We start from the raw sequence: 23,007 nt of genomic DNA, 5'->3' as shown, positions 1-23,007 counted from the left end.
GAGACTCCCAAATACTTGTACAAAAAGGCAGTGAGCAATCATTCAGTTATTGCATAGAACAAGTTGCCAAGGGATTCAGGCAAAGCATCCCTGCATTGTCCTTGGGACACTGTTAGCATTGGCTTCTCTGAAAACTGGCATAAGAATGAGGAAGGACAGAATATAAAGTAACTGTTTGGTCAGGGAATGTACATTTTTCAAACCAGGACATTAATCACAAGACGTGATTAAAACACAAGGCAGCAGTTGGATTAAGTGTAAATCACCCTCCTTAAATCACTTTAGCTGCACGGATTCCAGTTTGACCCCAAAGCACTTGAGTTAGACTTTCCAAGGCAGCCAAGTTTTTATTCCCCCTACCTTTCTGTTTTACTGCACGTCCTGGTTCAGCTTCCTCCAGCAGTTTAGTGACATTCTCCTCTGAAATCCTATCTGCCATGCTCTTTGTTTCCACGGTTCCTATAACAAAACAGTTTATAGTCAAATGAAACCAAAGATACCATAAAAATTTTAAATAAAAAGCCATGCGAAGAACCTGTTACACTTCCTATTTCTTTAAGGGCTATCCTAGTTTATTAAACCATCCTGAGTGTAAATAAATAACAATGAAAGATCACAGTGACTTTTTACATGACCGCTGATTGAACTCAAGCAAGCTAATGGCAACTTCTTCAATTCAGAAACAGTTACAGGTACTATTTAGTAGCCTAACAGCTGATGAAATATTTACCTAAGTAGTTGCTAAAATACACAATATTGTTTGTATACTACTCGGAATGCATAAAACACTTTGGTTTGTTTCAAAAGCTTCAGCTATAAACACATTTCCTATGAAAGCCATTAAGAAATTTCAAGCCAGAAAAACCGATTTCTGCTAGCTGAACCCCACAGATTGCTTGAAATGCCATAGGAGACCCTACCCCGCAAATGCTGTTCATTTAACAGTTCATAGAATAGTTTGGGCTGGAAGGGACCTTAATGATCATCCAGTTCCAGCCTCCCTGCCCTGGGCAGCGACACCTCCCACTGGATCAGGCTGCCCAAGGTCCCATCCAACCTGGGCTTGAGCACTTCCAGGGACGAGGCATCCACAACTTCCCTTGGTAACCTGTTCCTGTGTCTCACCACTCTCATGGTGAAGAAATTCTTCCTAATGTCTAATCTAAATCTGCCCCTCTCCAGTTTATACCCATTGCCCCTTGTCCTATCACCACAAGCCTTTATGAATAGTCCCTCTCCAGCTTTCTTGTAGGCCCCAGTTCTGTTTTTGCAAAAAAATAACTGACCATTTCATCTACCAATTATCATAAATTAATTCCCCCAGTTACAATAGGACAACATTGATAAAAGCAAAGGTAACACGCAATGGTAGAGAGCGGAAATTTTCAGGCATACATCTCATTTCTTATTTATTTGCCCAGGAAGAAGAGACATTCAGGACAGAGGGATGCAAAGGAGAAATGATTCAGCACAATTCATACATCATTCCTTAAAATATACCTGTGCATGGAACACAAGCGGTCAGGAACAGTTGAACAATTCATACAGTTTGTCAAGATATTCTCACACTCCTCAAAATGCAGCAGAAGCAGAACAAATTCAGAAATACACAAGATTACAGATGGAGAAAGAGCACACGTGTTTAAAACAGAGGTACCCAACGTGCTGCCCAGGAACAGCACCTCCAAGTCTCCTTATCTGCAAGCAGGTAACTGCAATGCAAAGGTGAGGAACAGATTCACGGGGCCCTAGTCTGCAGCCAGAACACCTCAGGTAATGTTTCCACCACCAGAACAATCAGCAAACAGTTATAAGCATGCAGGAAAAGTTTTATTAGATTGAGCCCTGCCTAATGCTTGGGTCAAAACATCCACTGCTTCCAAAACCAGCAAAGAAACCACTGCAGGCAACATAAAGCTGAAGCTTTCGGACATAGAGATCAATAGCGGAGGATCTACTCCTTCACCCATGCCACAGGAAGCAGGCACAAAGATATATAGTCCAGAGCCATAGAAATACTGAGGTCTACTAGTTTAGGAGAAGATAAACACGCAGTTGAGAGAGGTCAACCAGAACCTCCATCCACCTGTGCTGACTAAGGCCAGGACGAGCTGTCATTGAATAAAACTGAAAGAAGTATCTAAATATTCATCACCAGCCTATGCAAACATGCTACAAGTTACCTGTAAGGTCTGGAGCTTAGTAGGAGAGCCAAACCAACAGTGAAAGTGAAGCACTTTATCATTTTCATTTAGGAACTAATTCAGTGTGTGAAAAGAAACCTGTTCAGATCTCAATTAAGAGCAACTGCAACTTTTAAAAAAAATTACATTTAATTCATCAATCAATTTTTAAATTAGCAAAGCTGGTCTCCGTTGCGTGATACAAGCTTTGCTGCAAGGCACAATACAATTATAAAACCAGTCATTGCCTGAGAAGTAATAAATGTAATATTAACCATATAAAAAAAAATCCCAAGACATTTGTTCCAATACCATTAGGAATTTGTTCATAACAGAGGTGAGCAAATGTTGGTATAGATTGTTTTAATTACTAGGGTAGCAAATATAACCTGGTTTTGCTTAACTAGTCCTCCATTCACCACTTCAGTTGTATTATAAGTCCAGTGTTGACACCAGCCCTTGTGTCTTCTCCTGTTGTGCATTTATTTACCAGTTCTTAATGTCAAAAAATACAGAAAGGTCTGATCATCATCACCAGTAACTGCACAGACCAGTGCGCAACAGGCACTGGCACGGCTCCGGAAGGCTTTTACTATCTTCTGGATGACTTACCAGAGCATCTCTGAGCTTTACTCGCCTATTGCAGCTCTGCTGCATTAGAACAAGAAGAAGGTTAATGCCCCAAAGTATTCATCACTTGTATAAACTGAAACTTGAGTGCATTGACCTGCTGCTTCATGAAAAGCGGAGTACTTTAAAATATTTACCTTAAAGCCAAAACATGGGATAAGTCGTTAACCGTATTTCATTTAACAGAAAAACTGGATCCTGATTTTAAAGAAGGGATGATCCTATAAAATGGGCCATGTCTGTCATGTCACTGCAGTTCAGTGCCAGTTCAGGATATAAAAGAAATATTCAAATCTTGGGAAATAAAATAGTTATGGGATCAGCTAAGGATCACTAAGTAGTAAAATAAGACTACATTTAATGGAACCCAGACCGTATTTTTCATCTACAAAATTATTAAAACTTCATAGCACATAAGTACAGGAGACGTCACATAAAATTTTCAATTTTCGAGCACCAACTTGAATTAATCTCCTAAGTCAACAGATGTTCATACCCACAGTGCCAGATCTTTCTCAAATTATTTAAGGTGCCTAAGCATCCTTTTGATTTTTTTCCCTCAAGTCCTTTTGAATCCACAGCGATTGGTTGACACCAGAACACTAACCAGGCTCTGATATGACTTCAGTATTTTGCCTCAGACGCATGAAAACCTGCTAAAATGCGATTCCAAAGAAAACATGGATGCTTGCAAAGACAGAGGAACACAAAACCTCTTTACACAGATTAACAACAGCGATACCGGCAAAGTGCATAAAGATCTTCATGCTTTGTTAGTCTAAACAGTATGTCTCTAGCCAGAATTAGTTATTTAACAGGTATCAATTCACAGGTGTTATTCTATCTTCTGAACCAAGATGTTAAACTGATTTATGCAGAGCGATTTCTTCATTAGAAATAAAACACCAGCTCTTAGGACACAAAACCACTGCAAGAAAACTTGAATCAGGGTAAATAACCAGGTCACCAAAATAGGAGTACATGGGGAAAGGGCACTTCCATACAAATAGAAATTGCAGTTACACTCTTGTTATAAGAGCTCTGGTTTTATTCCTTACTTACGTGTTTCTCTCGGCTCTTTCCCATAGCTTTCATACACAACACACTAGCCATACAGAGATTCCTTTCTTCCTGATGGGAAAGTATGGAGTACTTGGGATATTCTGAGGAGAATCTAGTTCCCATTTAGCATGCAAATACATTTAATACACTTACATACAAAAGCTGGTGACATAACCAATTGCAATGAAGCACCGTAACAGATAAAATTATTTAGAATCATAGAATAGTTTGGGTTGGAAGATCATCTGGTTCCAACCCCCCTGCCATGGGCAGGGACACGTCACACTAGATCAGGCTGCCCAAGGCCCCATCCAACCTCAGCTCTGGCACTGCACACCCATCAGGGGTGGTGGCCGCAATGCTACCAAGGGCTACTCCTGGCCACCACAAAAAGATGGGCCTTCTACAGATTCTCATTTCCTGAGAATAACAACTAAATATCTGGCCTCCTTCCACAGAAATGCCACAGGACCTGGTTCCTTACACCTGGCCAAGCTACTGTGGAAGATGATGCGAGATAGGATTCAATACCAACACCCAGCTCACCTTCCTTGCTCCAACTCAGATCACAAGGTCCTGGCCTGACACCAGCCCAGGTGCAACACACTTGACCACAGCTGTAATGACAGACACCGCAGAGTCAAAGACCTACCAACACCTGCCGTTGTGTCAGTACTTGGAGGAATCTTCTCTAATCGTGAAGGTTCCACTTACCACCTTATCCTCACTCATTCTCCAGCTTTCACTTGCAGTATTGTAACTGTCACAAGCAATGGGAATCACACAGAAAGGTTTTGCCAGTCTTGAATTCACCCAATCACCTTTACACTGAAGCAACCCCAGAAAGTTTACACAACAGTGGATGGCTTAATGTGCTGCTGAGCAAGCAAAGACCCAAGGAAATTCCTTTTTGCACTGGCCAGTGCTCATTTAATCTCAGGGAACCTGACTTTTCTTGTTGTTGCTGTTTCATTGGTTGGGGTTTTTTTTGACAAATACGAACTTTTCATTTATAAAGCCCAGATTTCTAAAATTTCTATAGACCAAACATGAGCACTTCAGATCCTTGAAAATAAACGAAGCCTGGATTTCCTAGCCCAGTTTAGGAAGAGCATTCCTCCTAAACACCAGTAAGTGATGAAGTTAGAAATTATGGGTTCCAGGATGTATTATTTATCCCTAAAGGAAAGCACACCTTTCCTCACAAATGTCTTCCATCTTCCTAAAACTACCTTAAACAATGTATATTAAGTATTACTAAAACAAAAAAATTGCTCTGCTGCGAATGTTTAACAAACTTTTACACATGACTTTATGTAAAAGTAATGTGCAATAATTTTAGCAACCCAGACATACTGTCCAATAATCCTCAATGACAGGAAAAAGAAAAACCTCCCAAGGTTTTGGAAGGCATATTTGTCCAAACTTGATAGAGTATAAAGTGAAGAAACAGTTCTTGTGAAGGAAATAGAAAAAGAAATAGACGTAGATAAACTAAAAAGCCCGTTCAGAAAGAGCACGATAAATATCACGGTCAGGTTTAATTCCTATCTGCAATTGTGCATGAGCAACACAAGAAAATTGAACTGAGTGCCACTTTCTATGTATCAAATACACGAAGAAAAAATTACCTATTGGATTCATAAATGCAGATGGGGAGTATAAAACGAGCACTGAAAATAATAAACATGGATATTTAAGTATTTATGCTATTCCTGTTCAATAACCCTCCAGTATATTTAATAGAAATAATATCCTCCCTCTAGTTACCTTCTCCTCTGGGTTTGGCACGCTGCCTTGATCCTTTCGTTGAAGGCTGCCTTGATATTCCTGCAGTATCTTCATTCTTCAAAGAAGAAAAGGCCACAAATGTATATAATTTTACATTAAAAATTATATATTTATATATAAAATTAACTAACATGTGCTGCTTCCTTATCTGTATGTATTATACATAAAAATATTCACTCATAGAACTGCCGCACACATGTAAAATTAATTACACGTCAAGTTGTTTTTCTCAGAGTCTGCGAGTATATTTCCTGCATCCTTGCGAGCTATTTTCTTTTAAATGAACCTGTATGATTCGATTTCATTATTGTAAAGACAACTTCCAAATGTGAACAAAGAGTATCCAAGGCAGAGCAACCTTGTAAAACCTGTAGAGCATCTACAATGGGATACAATGCTTGGCTGCCAGTGACCTACAGAAAGGAATAAGGTGCTTCCAATCACGTGTATGTTTCAGCTACTTTGGACACACGGTGCCTCTTTAACCTTCTGGGAAAAGTTTTCATTTTCACGCCAAAATAAAAGCAAAGACTGAAAAACTGTGTCACTAGAAAACTGTGTCACTAGAAAACTGTGTCACTAGACTTGCATAGTCATTGACTCAACCTCCCTGGACAAAAATCCTGCACAAACTAAGAAATGGGGCCAGCAGAGAAGCAATAGATGATCTGAAGGCGCAGCTGGTACAGGAAGGAGGATCAGAGTTCAAAAGCGGAAAATATCAAACTGGAGGAAAATTCAGGACACTTTTGAGAATTCTGACTTTAGTGACTCTGACCTGAAAGTGATTCAGAGAGGCAAGGAAATGAAAGCAGGCAGGTACATACAAGAATAATTTCATTTTTTCTTGCAGGGCCTGAAGTCAAGAACATCTGATGGACAATACTTTCTGCATGTTACGTGTTTTAATGGTCATCTGTCCCTGGAAAGAAGCAAGTTAAATCAGCAGGTCTTCAGGCTGGGAAAAAGATGTGCACAAGGAGCAGCATCCTGGGAAACAAGATCAACACCGGTCCCAAGAGGCAAAGCCACCTGGACTGCAGAGTCCCTTGTGTGCGAAGGAATAACCGAGCCTGTGCACAGGCTAAAGAGTCTCAAGGCAGCTACAGCACCTGTCCTACAAAAAGGCTCAAAATAACCTCCTGGCAAGAGCAGGCAGAGGAATAGGTCCATGAGAGCTGCTACACGTAGGGTGTACTACCCCGGAGGTGTTTAAAACACATGTGATGTGGCACTTTGTGACATGGTGGTGTTGTGTTGACGGTTAGACTTGATGATCTCAGAGGTCTTTTCCAACCTTAATGATTCTATGGTTCTATGATTCCACTACAATTTTACTACTCTACCTGAAGCATAACTGGGGGCCAAATGCCTCCAGAGAAGGTGCAAAGCCCAACAAAGCTCCTGGATACAAGATCAGGGTAGGAAGGAGGCAGCCCATGCCTCTACACCACTCCTGACTAGCAGAAGGGGCAGACTCCTGCTTATACGTATCCCAGAGATGGTGATGGGACCCAACCCACTATGCACACACACGGAGCTCCCCACTTCTTACCACACTATACCTGATAAACCACTTACCTAGTAATAAACCACAGCTTCCAACAAGCCATTCACACCTCTATTAACTTCCCTATCCTCTTGCCTAACCCCAATTTCATTACCAACATCTGTTGCTGAAGAGGATGCAACCACCTGTGAACACAAGAGATGAAGCACTGGTGATTTATGGAAAATCATTTTCTGCTTCTACACTTTCTATCCCTATAATACATCCTGCACTTTATACAAAAGCCTGAAATATGTTCAGCACCTCACAGGATTTCCCCCTCAGCTGCTTTTCTATTAAAAATAACATAAATGAGAACTAGGGAGAACAGTTTTAAGCCAAAAGAGGGAAGATTTCGATGAGCTCTTAGGAAGAAATGTTTTCCTGTGAGGGTGGTGAGGCACAAGCATTGGTTGCCCAGAGAAGTCACGGATGACCCATCCCTGGAGGCGTTCCAGGCCAGGCTGGGTAGGGTTTTGAGCAACCTGATCCAGGGGGGGGCTGGAACTGGATGATCTTTAAGGTCCCTTCCAACCCAATCCATTCTATGATTCTAATTCATCAGGTCCACTGATATTTCACTAATAATAAACAAGAATTAAGCCTGTGAATAGGAATCTAACTCAACCATCTCTCCCTCAAAATGTCTGTATTTCTAGTATTTCTTCCTGAGATGGCTATCGTTATTAGCAGGCATAATTTACTGATGTGCAGCAGCTATGAAGAAAAATCAATTTGACTGCTGCGGTGATAAAACTTCTTAGGAAAATAGCATTCAATCATCCTTTCCTCAAATGAAGGTTTGCAGGGTGGTGTTCCACTGGTGCCAGCTTCTGCTAATTAAAGCCTTTCAAATGCAAAAACTATTAGAAAAATCCTACTTTTTAAAACACGACTTTCGACGATGGAATTCTGTTTTATGAGCCAGTTATGAATAATCGACACAAAAAAGAGAGGGTCATTCACAGCACTGGAACAAAACTACTCAAGCCATGTCCAGAAGATTTCCATGGAACGATTCCCTCTGCTGCCTCATGACAGTCATGTCTTTTTCTTCATTCGGTAGATATTTCATTATGCAGTCGAGATGAGTTCCAACAGAAACTGAAGTTCATTAGATATGATTTAGAGGCTGATTCAAGTGACCCGTTGCAGAGCAATACAGTTTGTAGGGCAAAAATAAAAGTCATTACAGAAGTGGCCAAAAGTGACAGGATATTACAAAAAGCTTTAGCCAAGAGTTTCAGCAGCCATCTGTAAAATGGAAAAGACCTTTTCCCATGTGTTTGGCCTTAGGGGTAAATGACATCCCTTTTCTGCAGCCACTTTCGGATAAACAGCACCATATGCTCAGAAGCTCTATGACCTTTGGTCAAAAGCCAAAGTTAATTTTATGATTTACAAGGTCAATCCACCGTGCTATGAAGTGTCCATTTTAAACACAACTCTTACCTACGATGGACTCAGGGCTAACAGAACACAGCTCAACGTGCTCCGATCACAAACAGCGTCATATGCAACAGCCAGCCATGAAGCAGCAAGTAGTCCTCTTCCAACTGTCATGTCTCTTCTTAATTCCTACTTACAAGTGCATTCTTTTAGTCACAGAATATTAGATACCCATGCAGTGACCGTTACATGCTGGGTAACACACAAAGTCCCTTCAGTACCAGAAAAACACGTTTCAAAAAATAGAAGCCAACCCACCAAAATTTAAACAGTATCTTAAAGCTGGCCTCAGATAGTGAGCAGCAAGGAAAAATAAGACTTGCATGAAGACTGATAGAATCTTAATTAGGCTTCTAATCTTACCAGAGCAAAGCCAGAAACTAAACTTGAAGTGATTGCTTTGCTGTACACGTAGAACGCGAAAAGAGGTGTTCAAAACCAGGTTGGATGAGGCTTTAAGCGACCTGATCTGGTGTAAGACGGCCTCGCCCATGGTGGGGATTGGAACCGGATGGGCTTTAAGGTCCCTTCCAACCCAAACCGTTCTATGATTCTATGAAATTAATTTGTCCTCTAAAGTAAATGCAGGATAGAAGCCATTCTGCCTGAAAATTCATGGACATCCCAAACAAAATGAAAGTTCCCCCACTGCTTTTCCCCCCCGTTTCCATATGCTGATGCTACCAAGCAGTGTGTCTGAAGAAAGGACCTATTTCAAATTCAGAGGAAGCAGGTGGAAGACAAATAGCTCATTATGATGTGAAGTCACATAAGACCAGGCTTGGAAAGGAAAAGAAGCCGTGTCTAAGAGCTTGACCATAAACAGAACAGGAGTAGGAGCCACAGTAAGTGAGCATGACAGGAACAAACCGGAACAGAAGAACAGATCAGTCCTTGGAACAGAATCGTAGAACCACAGAATCATTTGGTTGGAAAAGACCTGTCAGATCATCAAGTCCAACTGTAGCTGTTAGAGGACAAGAAGAGAGTGGGCGACATGATAGGTACTGGTGTATCAGCTACTGCTTGAGAATGGCTGCTTCGGATTTTCTCACTTGTGTTATATTTACAAAAAGCTAAAGATGCTGAAGATTCATTAATTACGCAGCAGAGACTACAAACTATGATTCAACACTCTTTCACGTGCCTAAAGATATAAATTGTTTCCCTTATATTCAATACACTTGTTTCACTACCACACGACCTCAACAGAGTTACAGTAGTTTAAATCAAGGTAAATCCCTGGAAATAAAGGCACTACCCTGCTGTGAAACTACTGTGAGGACAGGAAGACCGACCCGAGTCCATCAGATGCACTTTCCAATTATTTAATGCTGGAATTTCCTCTAGATCACTTCGTGCAGCTATCTTAGCTCTCCAGCCCTAAAAATTCATTGGGAACATTTTCATTTTGTTCCTCTCTTCTACAGTCTTAAGACGACCACCATTTGTCATGCACCGGTCTAAAGTGTGCGTTTTCATCACCTAAAAACTAACCAGCATCTACCGTTACACAAGCAAGCAGAGGAAAAGCATGTCATCTCAATTTAAGGTAATAAACCCACATGCCTTGGAATCACTCCCAAAAGCACTTAAGATGGGAAATTAAACTTTACTGCCCTAGTGTATTACTGCAGTGCCCAAGAGCACTACGACAGTTTGGGATGAGGCTCAGAATTTCCATTATAGACCCAATTTGCAGGAAGTTTGACTTGGCCATGAAAATTTGCTCCAGGCTAAAAACTATTTTATAAGCTCTCCCTCCAAGTGACAATAATTTAAAAAGTTTGCTTGGATTTCAGTCAAAGAATAGCTATAAATTCGTCATCTCATGTAGAAGACATGATGATGTCAGTGGCCCATAGACACTCAACCAAGACTCCTGCTAGACTTGGGATCCTGCCTATTTTTCCCTAGCCCAAGCTGCTTTGGGGTAATTTATTGAAGTCTCACTCGTTAAACATTCAGCCATATGGCTCCATAATTCCCTGGATTGCCTCAGGTCACCAAGAAGCAGCAAATGCAGACGAAACAGTATCACAAGCAGCAGCTACTGTTCAGAGGCAATCACTGACTTGCTGTTCTGCTCTACCATCATCCAGCTGCGAAATACAGGCTCAACACAACATTGGACTCAATTTTCTTTCCGAAACAGTAACTTCTGTTTAAGTACAATAAAAGAAAACCTAACAGCTTTCCAGGAAAGACTCAGAAGAGCAAAAAGAAAATTTTGAACAAATAAATATTTTTCCTGAAGTACCCAGAAAAAAAAAAAAGTCTGGAAATGAAATAAACTGAACAGACCTTTCATCCGAGCTTAGAAGAACTTCAAAAAAACAAAGAGAAAAACCAAACAACCAGGCAAGCACCTACTTTACAGCTCTAAAACTTGTCATCTACCTATCTTTCAATCCTACATTCCTTTCATGCAGGCTCCCAAATCATTCTAAAATGCAATACTTTCAATATTCACCTTCAGATGTTTTGTGCTACTAACCTCACTAGCTGGCTGGCACTTGCTGCCGTTAGTTGGCCTCGGCGTTTTTCTAAGTGTGGATTCCTCAGAATCTGCAGACTGAAAGAAATGAATTGCGTTAGATTCAGCGTGATGAGAAACAAACTACTTACCTGAACCACCTGAAAGGGGAAATGAGCATAGAGTAGAACCGAGCACGGTGTTCTTACCCATCTACCTGCTCGCTTTACCTTGTCTCCACCACGGAGGACAACAACTGAGCAAAATCAACAGCTAAACATTGTTCTTTCCAAGTCATACTGGGAAGGCAAGAATCCTTAAGTCCAGTAGACGGGTATTGACAGAAGTGCTTTCTCACATCTAACGATATTAAGCTACTCCCTGACAGAAACACCTTTGATGTCCGAATTCTACCACCAACCAGCACGCAGCAGAACAGAAAAGGAGAACAGGAACTATTTAGAGGAGAGGGGAGGAAGATGAAAATAACAAATGAAAAGCAGTGAAGAGATGGTTCTTAAGGCAATTTAGGACTTTACTAATAAGGCGTCAAATATGGGGAAATGGTGGATGTGCTTCTTCTCAAAGATATAACATGATGTGTGGAGTCCACTGCAAACTGAGTACCCTTGCAAGAATCTAGATGGGCTTCCCAACAGCTCTTTAAAGAAAAAAAAACCCACCAAACTGGAAGTGAGTGGTTTAATCTACAAAGCCAGAGAAAAATACAGATGTGCAACTCCATCCTGTGTGTCCTGCTACAGGAGTAAACTCAGAAGGGACTAGTCATGGCCCAAAGGAACTCTCTTCAACCCCATCTTCCCTAAAAGCCAGCTATGGCTGCAATCACAGCACTAATTAGTCAGAAGACACAGGAGGATATAAGCACGCAGCTCCAACAGTCGCTGCCACCCCTCTTTGTTATACACAATCTAATGTGATCAGGAGAATTCAGACATGCAGATTTCAGAAAAGATGCTTGTTAGATGTTCAGGAAGCACAGTCAGTTGAGTCAGATGGCTCAAATCGAGATATATCACAACAGAGATGAAGTTATCCACACAGCCTCAGTCACACTCTTACCAGATCAAATCCACATCTACGCTTTCACCTCATGAGAGTAATTGCAGTTGAAGAAAGTACTTGACTGTTAGGTGAGCAGAGAATGTAAACAGGCAAGGTCATTACAACAAATGTTCGATAGCAGGCCAAAAGCTATTGTTCTCTGAAATAAGATTTCAATTACCTTTTTCTCTGCTTTATGCTTGCCATGTTCTCTTGGATGTTCCTCATCTTTGTCCCTGTGTCCATCCCTTTCCCGACCTTTACCTCTATCTCTGTCTTTCTCTCTATCTTTACCTCTCTCTCTGTCCTTCTCTCGTTCTCTGTCCCTAGCCTTATCTTTCTCTCTTTCTTTCAATCTGTCCTTTTCTCTTCCTCCACTTTTTTCCTCTCTTTCCTGTCCTTTATCACGCTCAAGATCATCTTCTCGCTCTATGTCTCCTTTTCCTTTGTTTTTTTCTGTGTCTCTTCCTTCCTTGGTTGTTCTGCTTTTGTTTCTTTCCCTTTCTTGTTTTTCTCCTTCCTTAAAAGTGTCTCTTTTGGGGTCCTTGTGCCTGTCTTCATTATCCTTCTGTCTATCACTCTCCTTTTCTCTTTCTTTGCTCTCTTTCAAATCTCCTTCGGGTTTTCTGCCTCTGCTTGAGCTTCTGTCTTTAATTTCAGTGTCTCCTCGACGCTAAAAAGAAAGCAAAAACTAAACATTAATCCCAATACATGGCAACTATCATGCAGTTACTTTCCACAGATAAAACTGCAAGTTGACCAAAACAACCCCCAGACCCACAAAGAGTGGTGGCCCCTGCACCCCCCCCAAATATTGCAAACACCCACTTCTTTGGTTTTATGGCTTTTTTGTTCTTCTGGTTTGGATTCTCTGCCTTCACTATCACGAGACTTAGAGGACGGAGGTTTCCCTTTAGCACCAGCTCTTTCCCCAGCTAAGATCCTTTTAACAGCAGCATCACTGGACAGCTGCAAGGAATAGAAAAAAATTGAAATGAGTAAATTATTTTGTTAAATATCTTCTTTCTTCCTAACTCTGTAATCAATATTACAGAGTGGGGAGTGGGTGTTTGGGTTTATTCTGTTATTTTTTATTTTATTTACAGAGTGGGGATGGGGAGGGGACGTTTGGGGGGTTTTTTGTTATTTTTTTATGAATAAAGATATTTCTGCTCTTTTGGAAGCCTTTTACGGGAGTAACAATGCTCATATGTCAAACAACTTCTTGTAATTCTTGTAATAATATGATTATATGCACCAGAGCCACATAAATATATAGTGCTTTTTATGCATTATAGCACAATAACAATTCTCATTGCAACAACTTAAATACTTCTCAAAATGGTCAGGTAAACGACTGCCAAATCTTTATACCAGACTGCCAGATTCGTTAAACATCGCTAAAACCACATTGTACTGTATCTGCCACCACTCTTGGGCCACTCCACTTTCACCTAATACTTGTTCAGTCAGCAATGGTCACTAAAGAAAAGAAAACCACATTAACAATTACTTTCAATAAATAAATTCTTACTTATTGAACTTAATTCTTACTGAAGTAAGAATTTCTTTCAAAAGTAACTCTTGCTTGCAATAAGCTGAAGTTACAGTACCTAGTACAGGCATCTAGCCCACCTGTGAGGAGGACAAGTAATTATTATTCAGATCATTTGGACAACAAGACAAGTTTGTGTGCCCAAGTGGCAGCGAGTTTGACTAAATACTAACAAAAAAAAAGTTAAAAAAAAAATCATCACATTGCAGGGAATTCTCCTTCCTGAGACAGGAAGCTTTTAGATCACTAAAACTACTCCAGGGGCTGACTTCCAATTCTCTCCTGGTTTGTAAATGAAAAACTAGAAGGTTTTGAGGGGTTTCACATTTGGACACTAACATCTGCACGTGAGCAACGCTTGCCTGAACTAAGTAACTCCAAGCAGCATGCTCAGCTCAGCGCTGAAGTATCAAGCTAGAGACTGAAGGAAATCTTTTCCACAACGGATATCAGGCTTATGTTTCACAATAAAAGCCAAGAAGCTCATTATCTTAACTCAGATGGGGAGGTTATATCCTCTGGGTATTAAATCTCATCACAATGTTCTACGGGGCTGAGCAATCAAGAACGTTTTCAAACTTGCCCTATCCTCTTATCCCCTCCCTATGTTTATCAGCCTCCCCTACTCCGATGTCAAGAAATTCAGAAGGAAGAAGCTCAAAGCACTCCACTAATTAAAAGAAAATCATATAAATTCAAATAAGCAGATTATCAGACAAAGATAATCCAAACTAAACTTGCAGACAGCCTACAAATACTTCAGCATTTCATGGTGACAGACTTCACACTCATTAATTCAAGGATTTGAGGCAATAACTTTATATTTCAAAAAATCTCTGTAACACCTACAAGCAAAGACTCCCCATTTCTTCTAATGCATCAATTATTTTAAGAGTGTAACAATTATTTTAAGACCTACCCCTGCAGTTATCTTTACCAGGTTACCAAATTTCTCCTTTGCTCTATTTCCTTACTCAAAAAAGTTAAGAAAAAAAAAAAGGTAGCAGCACAGTAGAAAATAACTTTCATTACAGAATTAGAGATTTCACCGAAATTTTAAAGGCAATAAATGTGGCAGCATCTGGTCATATAACTGATGTGTTAAAAGGTCTGAAGCTTCATATTGTTCTTCAAGGCTCACAGACATTATTAAATAACCAAATAATAAGATGAAAAATAAAAAACAGTATACATTTAAAGCACTAAACCACCCAGAATGTATTTGCACGGGGATCTGGCTCAAACCATGCTGAGGATCAGATCGTCTCTCTCTGTTGCTGTTAGTATTGCCCTAAGTGCTGACCCAACATTTATCTTGTTTAGGCAAAAATAGCAGATGAGCATCAATAAAGCCTCTTACAGATAAGCTCTGATAATATATCACAATGGGTACAAAATCTATATAGTGATGTCATGCCTTATTTAAGCAGCATTTCCCAATGGCTTGCAGAAATTCGTTGGTTTTCTCCGGTTCGTGTCCAGCCACCACACGCGCTGGGTTTACCGACAGTGGCTCTCCTGTTACCATTACAACAGCGTCAATCGCCTTCTGAAGGAAGCTGATTTTGGCATCTTTATCCTGGTGAAAGAGCAATTAAGAAGCAATGTTGAGACTCCAACAAAATAATTCCACACACCACCTAAACACCAGAAAAAGCCTGACGGGAGGGCCAGCTGCAGAAAGAATCTGTGCAACAAGAGCAGCACAGGGTTTGTATGGTCAGGAAAGAGGGCTGCTCCCAATTTGCAGTTTGCTACTTATTTCTGATTAATAAATGACAGCATTAATAAGGGGTGAACATTGAGGCAGAATGACCAAAGTGCAAGTATAACTTTGTCTTCTTTATCTGTTTATCACATAGCTCCAATGCACTTTAAGACCACTATAAATCTTTTGGCCCTCTGTTTTCACAGACCGCATGTTAAAGACGACAAAGTTGTGTTTAACAAACCATGCAAGTATTACCAAGAGAACCACTGAAGGGTCACAATGGGATTGTTACAGCAGATACTGCTCAGAAGGACAGTTCTTGCCTTGAACGTTTTTCAGCACAGAAGTCCCAAAGTTGTGAGACTTAAAGGAGTCTAAATTGAGGACCTACATGCTTGTACACATACTTTACAAGCCAGACTTAACAATGAGTAAAGAAAACATATGGAAGATGGTGGGAAAGAGATATAGGAGCACATTTTTATCTCCACAGTTAGCAGATGTGTTTTAGTTTTATAATTACACTTGACAAACAACATTCCCCAAGTGCCCTTCAGTAGGGATATCATCTTTTGGTGATTATACAAAAGCATATAAAAAACAAAGACAAAATAAACCAACCCCCACCAAGTACAATTTTATTGGAGGGTTCCAGGCGCAGAGAATGAAATCATGGTGTGAAGTCCCTGCAGTTGCAGAATACTCAAGGGGAAAAAAAGGGTTTTATTAATAAACATAATAATATCCAAGGAATATTAATCAGGCCCAGCACAGTAGCCTCCTCTCTATAAAGTATTTTACTAGTCTGTGAAAAAGCAAACCCATGTGAGAAGAATTCTGTATTTCTGCTCTAATAGGCATTGGTTCAAAATAATACAAACCACAGCATTCAACTGATAACTGAAAAGCAGTCCGCTGCCATTCCAGTTAATTCAGAAAAGAACCTATTGTAATTATGCAGTAAAGCCCTTGATGCTGCACTGCACTTATTGTCCGAGTATCTCAGGTGCATGGATCCAAAACGACCTGGATCAAATTTGACCTAGGGAAGCAACAGAAGCCAGTATCTCCTCCACCGAGTGAGGCCAACTCTCTGATAGGCCACCGGGCGCACTACCTGTCCCTGTGACACTGGTTCATGCCTTATCTCGAGTCACAGAGCCACTCTCAGTAAACAAGAACCAGGTTCTGCTGCAAGCACGTGAATGAGAGTTCAACGCGTGGGATGAGTCTCCGGAGTCAGGATACTTTGACTCTTCCAAAAGGACTAAAACAAACAACTGTCACATAGCTGGGATTTTCAGATTGCCCCCATTAACTTCAGGAACACTTCACCCTCATCAGTGCTCCCTACACTCCAAAATGAAAAAAAAAAAAGAAAGGAAGGAAATACTGCAAACTCCTGTTAACATCGCTGTCCGTCCTTCCAAAGACATGTGCAATCGATTAATTTAGGGAAGGAGACAGGACACTAGTCTAAACCAAACAAGTTTCCAAATAAAGATCTAAAATCTTCTCTGCTATCCTCATCACTTTCAGTATTTACAGTAGCGGTGTGTTCTGTCCGTGTCAGAAATCAGCACCCAGGGAGAAATCTAGGGCTCCCACCCGCATCACTAAATAAGGTTCTATCAAAACAGAAACAAACACGTGAAACACTGCTGAGAGCTTAAGAAAACATTCATTATTGGGTAGCTTTCAAACAAAGGTACCTCCACTGTTCCAAGTGGTAAGTAAGGCTTTTTATTTATGTATACAGACTTTCTGTGTGTATCCATATAAAGCTGATGTGGAAGATTAAAAGAGCATCCTGCCCATTCCAAGTCCATGGACCTGCTGCTGGATCATCACACCAGGTAAGTGTCATTCCCTAGAGTTACATACAGCAGATCACCCTCACATGGAAATATATACAGCTATTCCCAACACGGACTTCGGCTGCTGCTCCTGGGCTCTCGCTCTCCGCAGGTAGTCTTGGTCTCTATGTAAAGATTACTCTCTTGATCTTCTATAACTCTAACAGAAATCATTGTAAAGAAGCACCTGGTGACAGCCACGTCTTTCTCCTGACCATTGTCTTGAGAAGGGGAACACAAGCTAGAGACACTTCCCCTCGCATTGCAGCATTTTGATCTCCTCTGCCTGAACTCTTGAAAATCATGATCTCATGGACTGTGAAAGAAACGCTTGAGAGGCTCACTCAAGGCTGATGCAATTTCACAGCCATCACGTACGTAGGTACAAAGACAGACTCAGGAGTTGCTAGGAAATCTGCTTTTTCGATCCACAAATAAAACACACAATGCTTTCCAGAGAAGAGGAAGCATATGCCAAGCCACCCTTGGTCTTAGAAACTACTGACAAGCTTCAGCAGGGCCAGCACCAACAAAACCAACAGTTCATTGTGTAACTAACTCAGATTTGATATCCTGACAACAGTAAGAACAGTCACAGAAATAAACACACATATCGGATCAATAATGAGCTGCAAGAAGTACATAAAACACCCATACAACCAGCTGTATGAGTGACAAGCCAGGCTCACAGACCTCATACTTTTCAGTTGCTACATTAAACAATCGCCAAGGGATGAGCTTACTAACTAGCAACACACAAACACTGCGCTACTTGCAATGAATAAGCAACCGAAGTTTCCAATCAAGCCAGCAGATGAAGCCAACATCAGCTCAAAGATGGAGACAATAAGAGAGCAGCAAAGATTAAAGTCACTCTTATACTTCAGAAAAGCATTTTTCAGTAACAACATTAACCTCTTCTTTCAGTAATTTGCGATTTGCATACTTTAATAAACCTACTGTGGAATGCACATAGTAGACAAACACTTTGTTAAGCCCTGGAATGTTAAGCAAGAGTATTTACTGCATAGATGTATACAGCGTATATATAGATGTATGCGTATATACACACTCATATATAAAGCAATAAACATAAAACCATACATTCAACTGGGAGACCAGAGGACCCTTTAAAAAGACACACTCTGTGTGTTTGTGATTGATTATCAATACCTAGCTACTTCAAGGCAATCTGGCTACCTAACGATTATTTTCACCTGTCACACAACAGCATTTTGGAATTCCAGAGCTGGTTTTGCTGTTCCGAGATTGGTACAGAAACAGTTCTTCACACACCGCAGCGTGTGTGCATCACACCCACAAACGCGACCTGTAGGTGTGCACCCCACGTGTAACACAAGCAACAGGCAACAGCTTTTACAAGTTCTTCACAAAACTAAAGGCAGGTCTTTGATGTCGAATGCAGGGAAGAGCACGAGTACCCCGTGGTAGGTTTCAAAGAGTAGTAACGTTACAGCTAATAAGGAAGCTTCATACCCACCTTAACGTTATCCGACTTCAATTCAAAATCGGTGTATAGTCCTTTCAGAAAACCTGTCACTCTAATTACCTTCAAAACAGAAGAAATATATTAAGTTAGGAACACCTGACAGCCTCTGCTCAATAAAGCCTGTCTGGTAACAGTGAATATGTTGGCTTTATTTGCTTCCAGAGGGGACACCTTGCTCATAACTATTTCTAGAGCAGGTTCAGAGAGCTGCTGTGTCCCTAAACACACCCTGGAATGATGAGCCTTAATCCTTGCTTATGGCTCAGGCCTCCCTTCTTATTTAACTCCATCTGAAACCTTGATAGCTGACAAACCTGGGAGGTGCACAACGTAAACACCTGCAGTGGGGAACCCCTGGGGGGGGCACCACCCCCACCACGCAGCAGAGCCTCCAAACCCCCCCCGAGGCCCCTGAACCCTGCAGTGGGGACACACACCTCCAAACCCCATGCCAGGGGACATTCTTGCAACTGGGGACACACCTCCCAGCAGAGCACCCCAAGCTGGGGGACACCCCAATGCCCAGCACCAGGGGACAGCCCTGCACCCAGGGACACCCCCCATGGCAGAGCCTGCCAAACCCCACAGTGGGGACCCCTTTCCCCTAGCAGATATCTTGGAACACCACAGTGGGGACACACACCTCCAAACCCCATGCCTGGCGACACTCCTCCCAACAGAGCCTCCTAAATCCCACAGCAGGGACACCTCCCCCCAAACTGGGGGACATTCCCCACCCCCAGCAGAACCCCCTAAACCACACAGTAGGGACCCTCCAGCAGAGCCCCCAAAACCCTGCAGTGGGAGGACCCCTCACCCAGCAGAGTCTCCCAAACCCTGCGCTGGGGACTACCCCAGCACAGCAACCCCCCAAAACCCTGCAGTAGGGACCCCCCACCCCCAGCAGAGCCCCTTGAACCCTGCAGTAGGGACCCCCCACCCCAGCAGAGCCACTTGAACCCTGCAGTAGGGACCCCCTACCCTCAGCAGAGCCCCTTGAACCCTGCAGTAGGGACCCCCCACCCCAGCAGAGCCACTTGAACCCTGCAGTAGGGACCCCCTACCCTCGGCAGAGCCACTTGAACCCTGCAGTAGGGACTCCCTACTCCCAGCAGAGCCCCCAAAACCCTGCAGTAGGGATGCCTCACTCAGCAGAGCCACTTGAACCCTGCAGTAGGGACCCCCTACCCTCAGCAGAGCCCCTTGAACCCTGCAGTAGGGACCCCTCACTCAGCAGAGCCACTTGAACCCTGCAGTAGGGACCCCCTACTCCCAGCAGAGCCACTTGAACCCTGCAGTAGGGACCCCCCACCCCCAGCAGAGCCCCTTGAACCCTGCAGTAGGGACCCCCCACCCCAGCAGAGCCACTTGAACCCTGCAGTAGGGACCCCCCACCCCAGCAGAGCCACTTGAACCCTTCAGTAGGGACCCCCTACCCTCAGCAGAGCCCCTTGAACCCTGCAGTAGGGACCCCTCACTCAGCAGAGCCCCTTGAACCCTGCAATTGGGACTCCCTACTCCCAGGCAGAGCCCCTTGAACCCTGCAGTAGGGACCCCCCACCCCAGCAGAGCCCGTTGAACCCTGCAGTAGGGACCCCCTACCCTCAGCAGAGCCCGTTGAACCCTGCAGTAGGGACCCCTCACCCATCAGAGCCCCTTGAACCCTGCAGTAGGGACCCCCCACCCCAGCAGAGCCCCTTGAACCCTGCAGTAGGGACCCCTCACTCAGCAGAGCCCATTGAAACCTGCAGTAGGGATCCCTCACCCAGCAGAGCCCCTTGAACCCTGCAATTGGGACCCCCTACTCCCAGGCAGAGCCCCTTGAACCCTTCAGTAGGGACCCCCCACCCCCAGCAGAGCCCCTTGAACCCTGCAGTAGGGGCCCCCCACCCCTAGCAGAGCCCCTTGAACCCTGCAGTAGGGACCCCCTACCCCCAGCAGAGCCCCTTGAACCCTTCAGTAGGGACCCCCCACCCCCAGCAGAGCCCTTTGAGCCCTGCAGTAGGGACCCCCCACCCAGCAAAGTTCCCTCCAACCCCACAGTAGGGGCCTTCCTACAGTGGGAACTCCCCTCCCAGTAGAACCCCCCGAATCTTGCAGAGGGGACCCCTTTCCCCCAGCAGGGTCCTCAAACCCCCTGCACCTGGGGACCCCTTTTCCCCAGCAGACCCCCCCCCCCAAACCATACAGCAGAGCCCCCCAGCAGTGGGGACCCCTCACACAGCAGAGCCCCCTGAACTCCGCAGTAGGAACCCATCACCCAGCAGAGCCCCCCAACTCTGCATTCGGGATCCCTCCTGCAGCGGAGACCCCTTCCCTCAGCAGTGCACCCACCAACCCTGCAGTGGGGTACCCCTCACCCAGGAGAGCTCCCCAATGCCACAGTGGGGACACCCCTCACCCAGGAGAGCGCCCCAATGCCACAGTGGGGACCTCCCAGCTGTGCAGACCCCCTTCTCCCAGCAGCGCCCCCCCAACCCCTGCACTCGGGACTCCCCCAGCAGAGCCCCCCCCCGCAGCGGCCCTTCCCCGCCGACAGGGGGCGCACCTCGGCGAGGATGTCGTGCAGGTAGCGGAAGGGCGGCCGGCCGAGCAGGCGCTCGCTGAGCGGCGGCCGCCGGATCACGCGCCCCAGCGACTCCTGGGTCCGCCGCACCACAGCCTCATCCATCGCCCGCCGGAGCTCCCGCACCGCCGACGGTGGACCGCCGCCTTCCCGGCGTGCACCGCGGAGGGAGCTACGCACGCGCGGTGTGTGGGGGGGGGGCGGTTGCTAGGGCGCAGCGCGGCCATGGCAACGGGGGGAGGCGGCGGGGGGGGGGGGCGGGGAAGGCAGAGCCCTGATCATCCCAAAGCCCTGAGACCGCCCCGCGGCTCTCAGCCGATCTGAGCAATTAAATCTTCAAAATGAATCGTAAATTCTTTAAGGTTGGAAAAGATCTGTGCTCATCCAGTCCAACTGTCAGCCCAGTGCACCGTGCCTAATAAACTGTGTCACAAAGTGCCATGTCTGCGCTCTCTTTAAATCCTTCTGGGATCACACAGAATCACAAGGTTGGAAAGGACCCATTGGATCATCGAGTCCAACCATTCCTAACACTCCCTAAACCATGTCCCTCAGCACTTCATCCACCCGTTCCTTAAACACCTCCAGGGAAGGCGACTCGACCCCCTCCCTGGGCAGCTGTTCCAGTGCCCAATGACTCTTACTGTGAAGAATTTTATTCTGATATCCAACCTGAACCTCCCCTGACGGAGCTTCAGGCCATTCCCTCTTGTCCTGTCCTCTGTCACTTGGGAGAAGAGCCCAGCTCCCTCCTCTCCACAACCTCCTTTCAGGTAGTTGTAGAGAGCAATAAGGTCTCCCCTCAGCCTCCTCTTCTCCAGGCTAAACAACCCCAGCTCTCTCAGCCGCTCCTCGTCAGACGTTCTCCAGCCCCTCACCAGCTTTGTTGCTCTTCTCTGGACACGCTCCAGAGCCTCAACATCCTTCTTGCGGTGAGGGGTCCAGAACTGAACACAGTATTCAAGGTGCGGTCTCACCAGTGCTGAGTACAGAGGGAGAATAACCTCCCTGGCCCTGCTGGTGACCCCATTTCTGATCCAAGCCAAGATGCCGTTGGCCTTCTTGGCCCCCTGGGCACACTGCTGGCTCATGTTCAGTCGGCTGTCAACCAGCACCCCCAGGTCCTTCTCTTCCGTGCAGCTCTCCAGCCACTCTTCCCCCAGTCTGTAGCGCTGCATAGGGTTGTTGTGCCCCAAGCGCAGGACCCGGCATTTGGCCTTGTTAAACCTCATCCCATTGGTCTCGGCCCAGCAGTCCAGCCTGTTCAGATCCCTTTGCAGAGCCTCCCTACCCTCCAGCAGATCGACACTTCCTCCCAGCTTAGTGTCATCTGCAAACTTGCTGAGGGTGCACTCAATGCCTTCGTCCAGGTCATTGATAAAGACATTGAACAGAGCTGGACCCAGTACTGAGCCCTGGGGAACCCCACTTGTGACTGGCCTCCAGCTGGAGTTAACTCCATTGACCACCACTCTCTGGGCCATCCAACCAGTTTTCAACCCAGGAGAGTGTGCGCCTGTCCAGGCCAGAGGCTGACAGTTTCTGCAGCAGAATGCTGTGAGAAACTGTGTCAAAGGCTTTACTGAAGTCCAAGAAGACTACAG

The 23,007-nt window shown here is 44.3% G+C and overlaps 1 protein-coding gene across 1 annotated transcript in view; it reads right to left on the bottom strand.

Annotated features, from left to right (window-relative positions):
- TRAF3IP1 (TRAF3 interacting protein 1) overlaps positions 1–21,557 on the bottom strand; it is a 58,373-nt gene extending 36,816 nt beyond the window's left edge. The window contains exons 1-8 of the mRNA XM_054069294.1: positions 21,386–21,557; positions 18,829–18,897; positions 15,178–15,339; positions 13,034–13,174; positions 12,387–12,878; positions 11,162–11,239; positions 5,646–5,721; positions 361–459 (exon numbers count right to left, since the gene is read on the bottom strand). Of these exons, the coding sequence (XP_053925269.1) occupies positions 361–459; positions 5,646–5,721; positions 11,162–11,239; positions 12,387–12,878; positions 13,034–13,174; positions 15,178–15,339; positions 18,829–18,897; positions 21,386–21,508 (1,240 nt within the window). The 5' untranslated portion in view covers positions 21,509–21,557. The remainder of the gene's footprint in view (positions 1–360; positions 460–5,645; positions 5,722–11,161; positions 11,240–12,386; positions 12,879–13,033; positions 13,175–15,177; positions 15,340–18,828; positions 18,898–21,385) is intronic.
- Positions 21,558–23,007: the final 1,450 nt, after the last annotated feature.

The sequence above is a fragment of the Cuculus canorus genome, chromosome 6 (assembly GCF_017976375.1).
Source record: "Cuculus canorus isolate bCucCan1 chromosome 6, bCucCan1.pri, whole genome shotgun sequence".
Lineage (NCBI taxonomy): Eukaryota > Metazoa > Chordata > Aves > Cuculiformes > Cuculidae > Cuculus > Cuculus canorus.
This window is presented reverse-complemented; position numbering and strand designations above follow the sequence as displayed.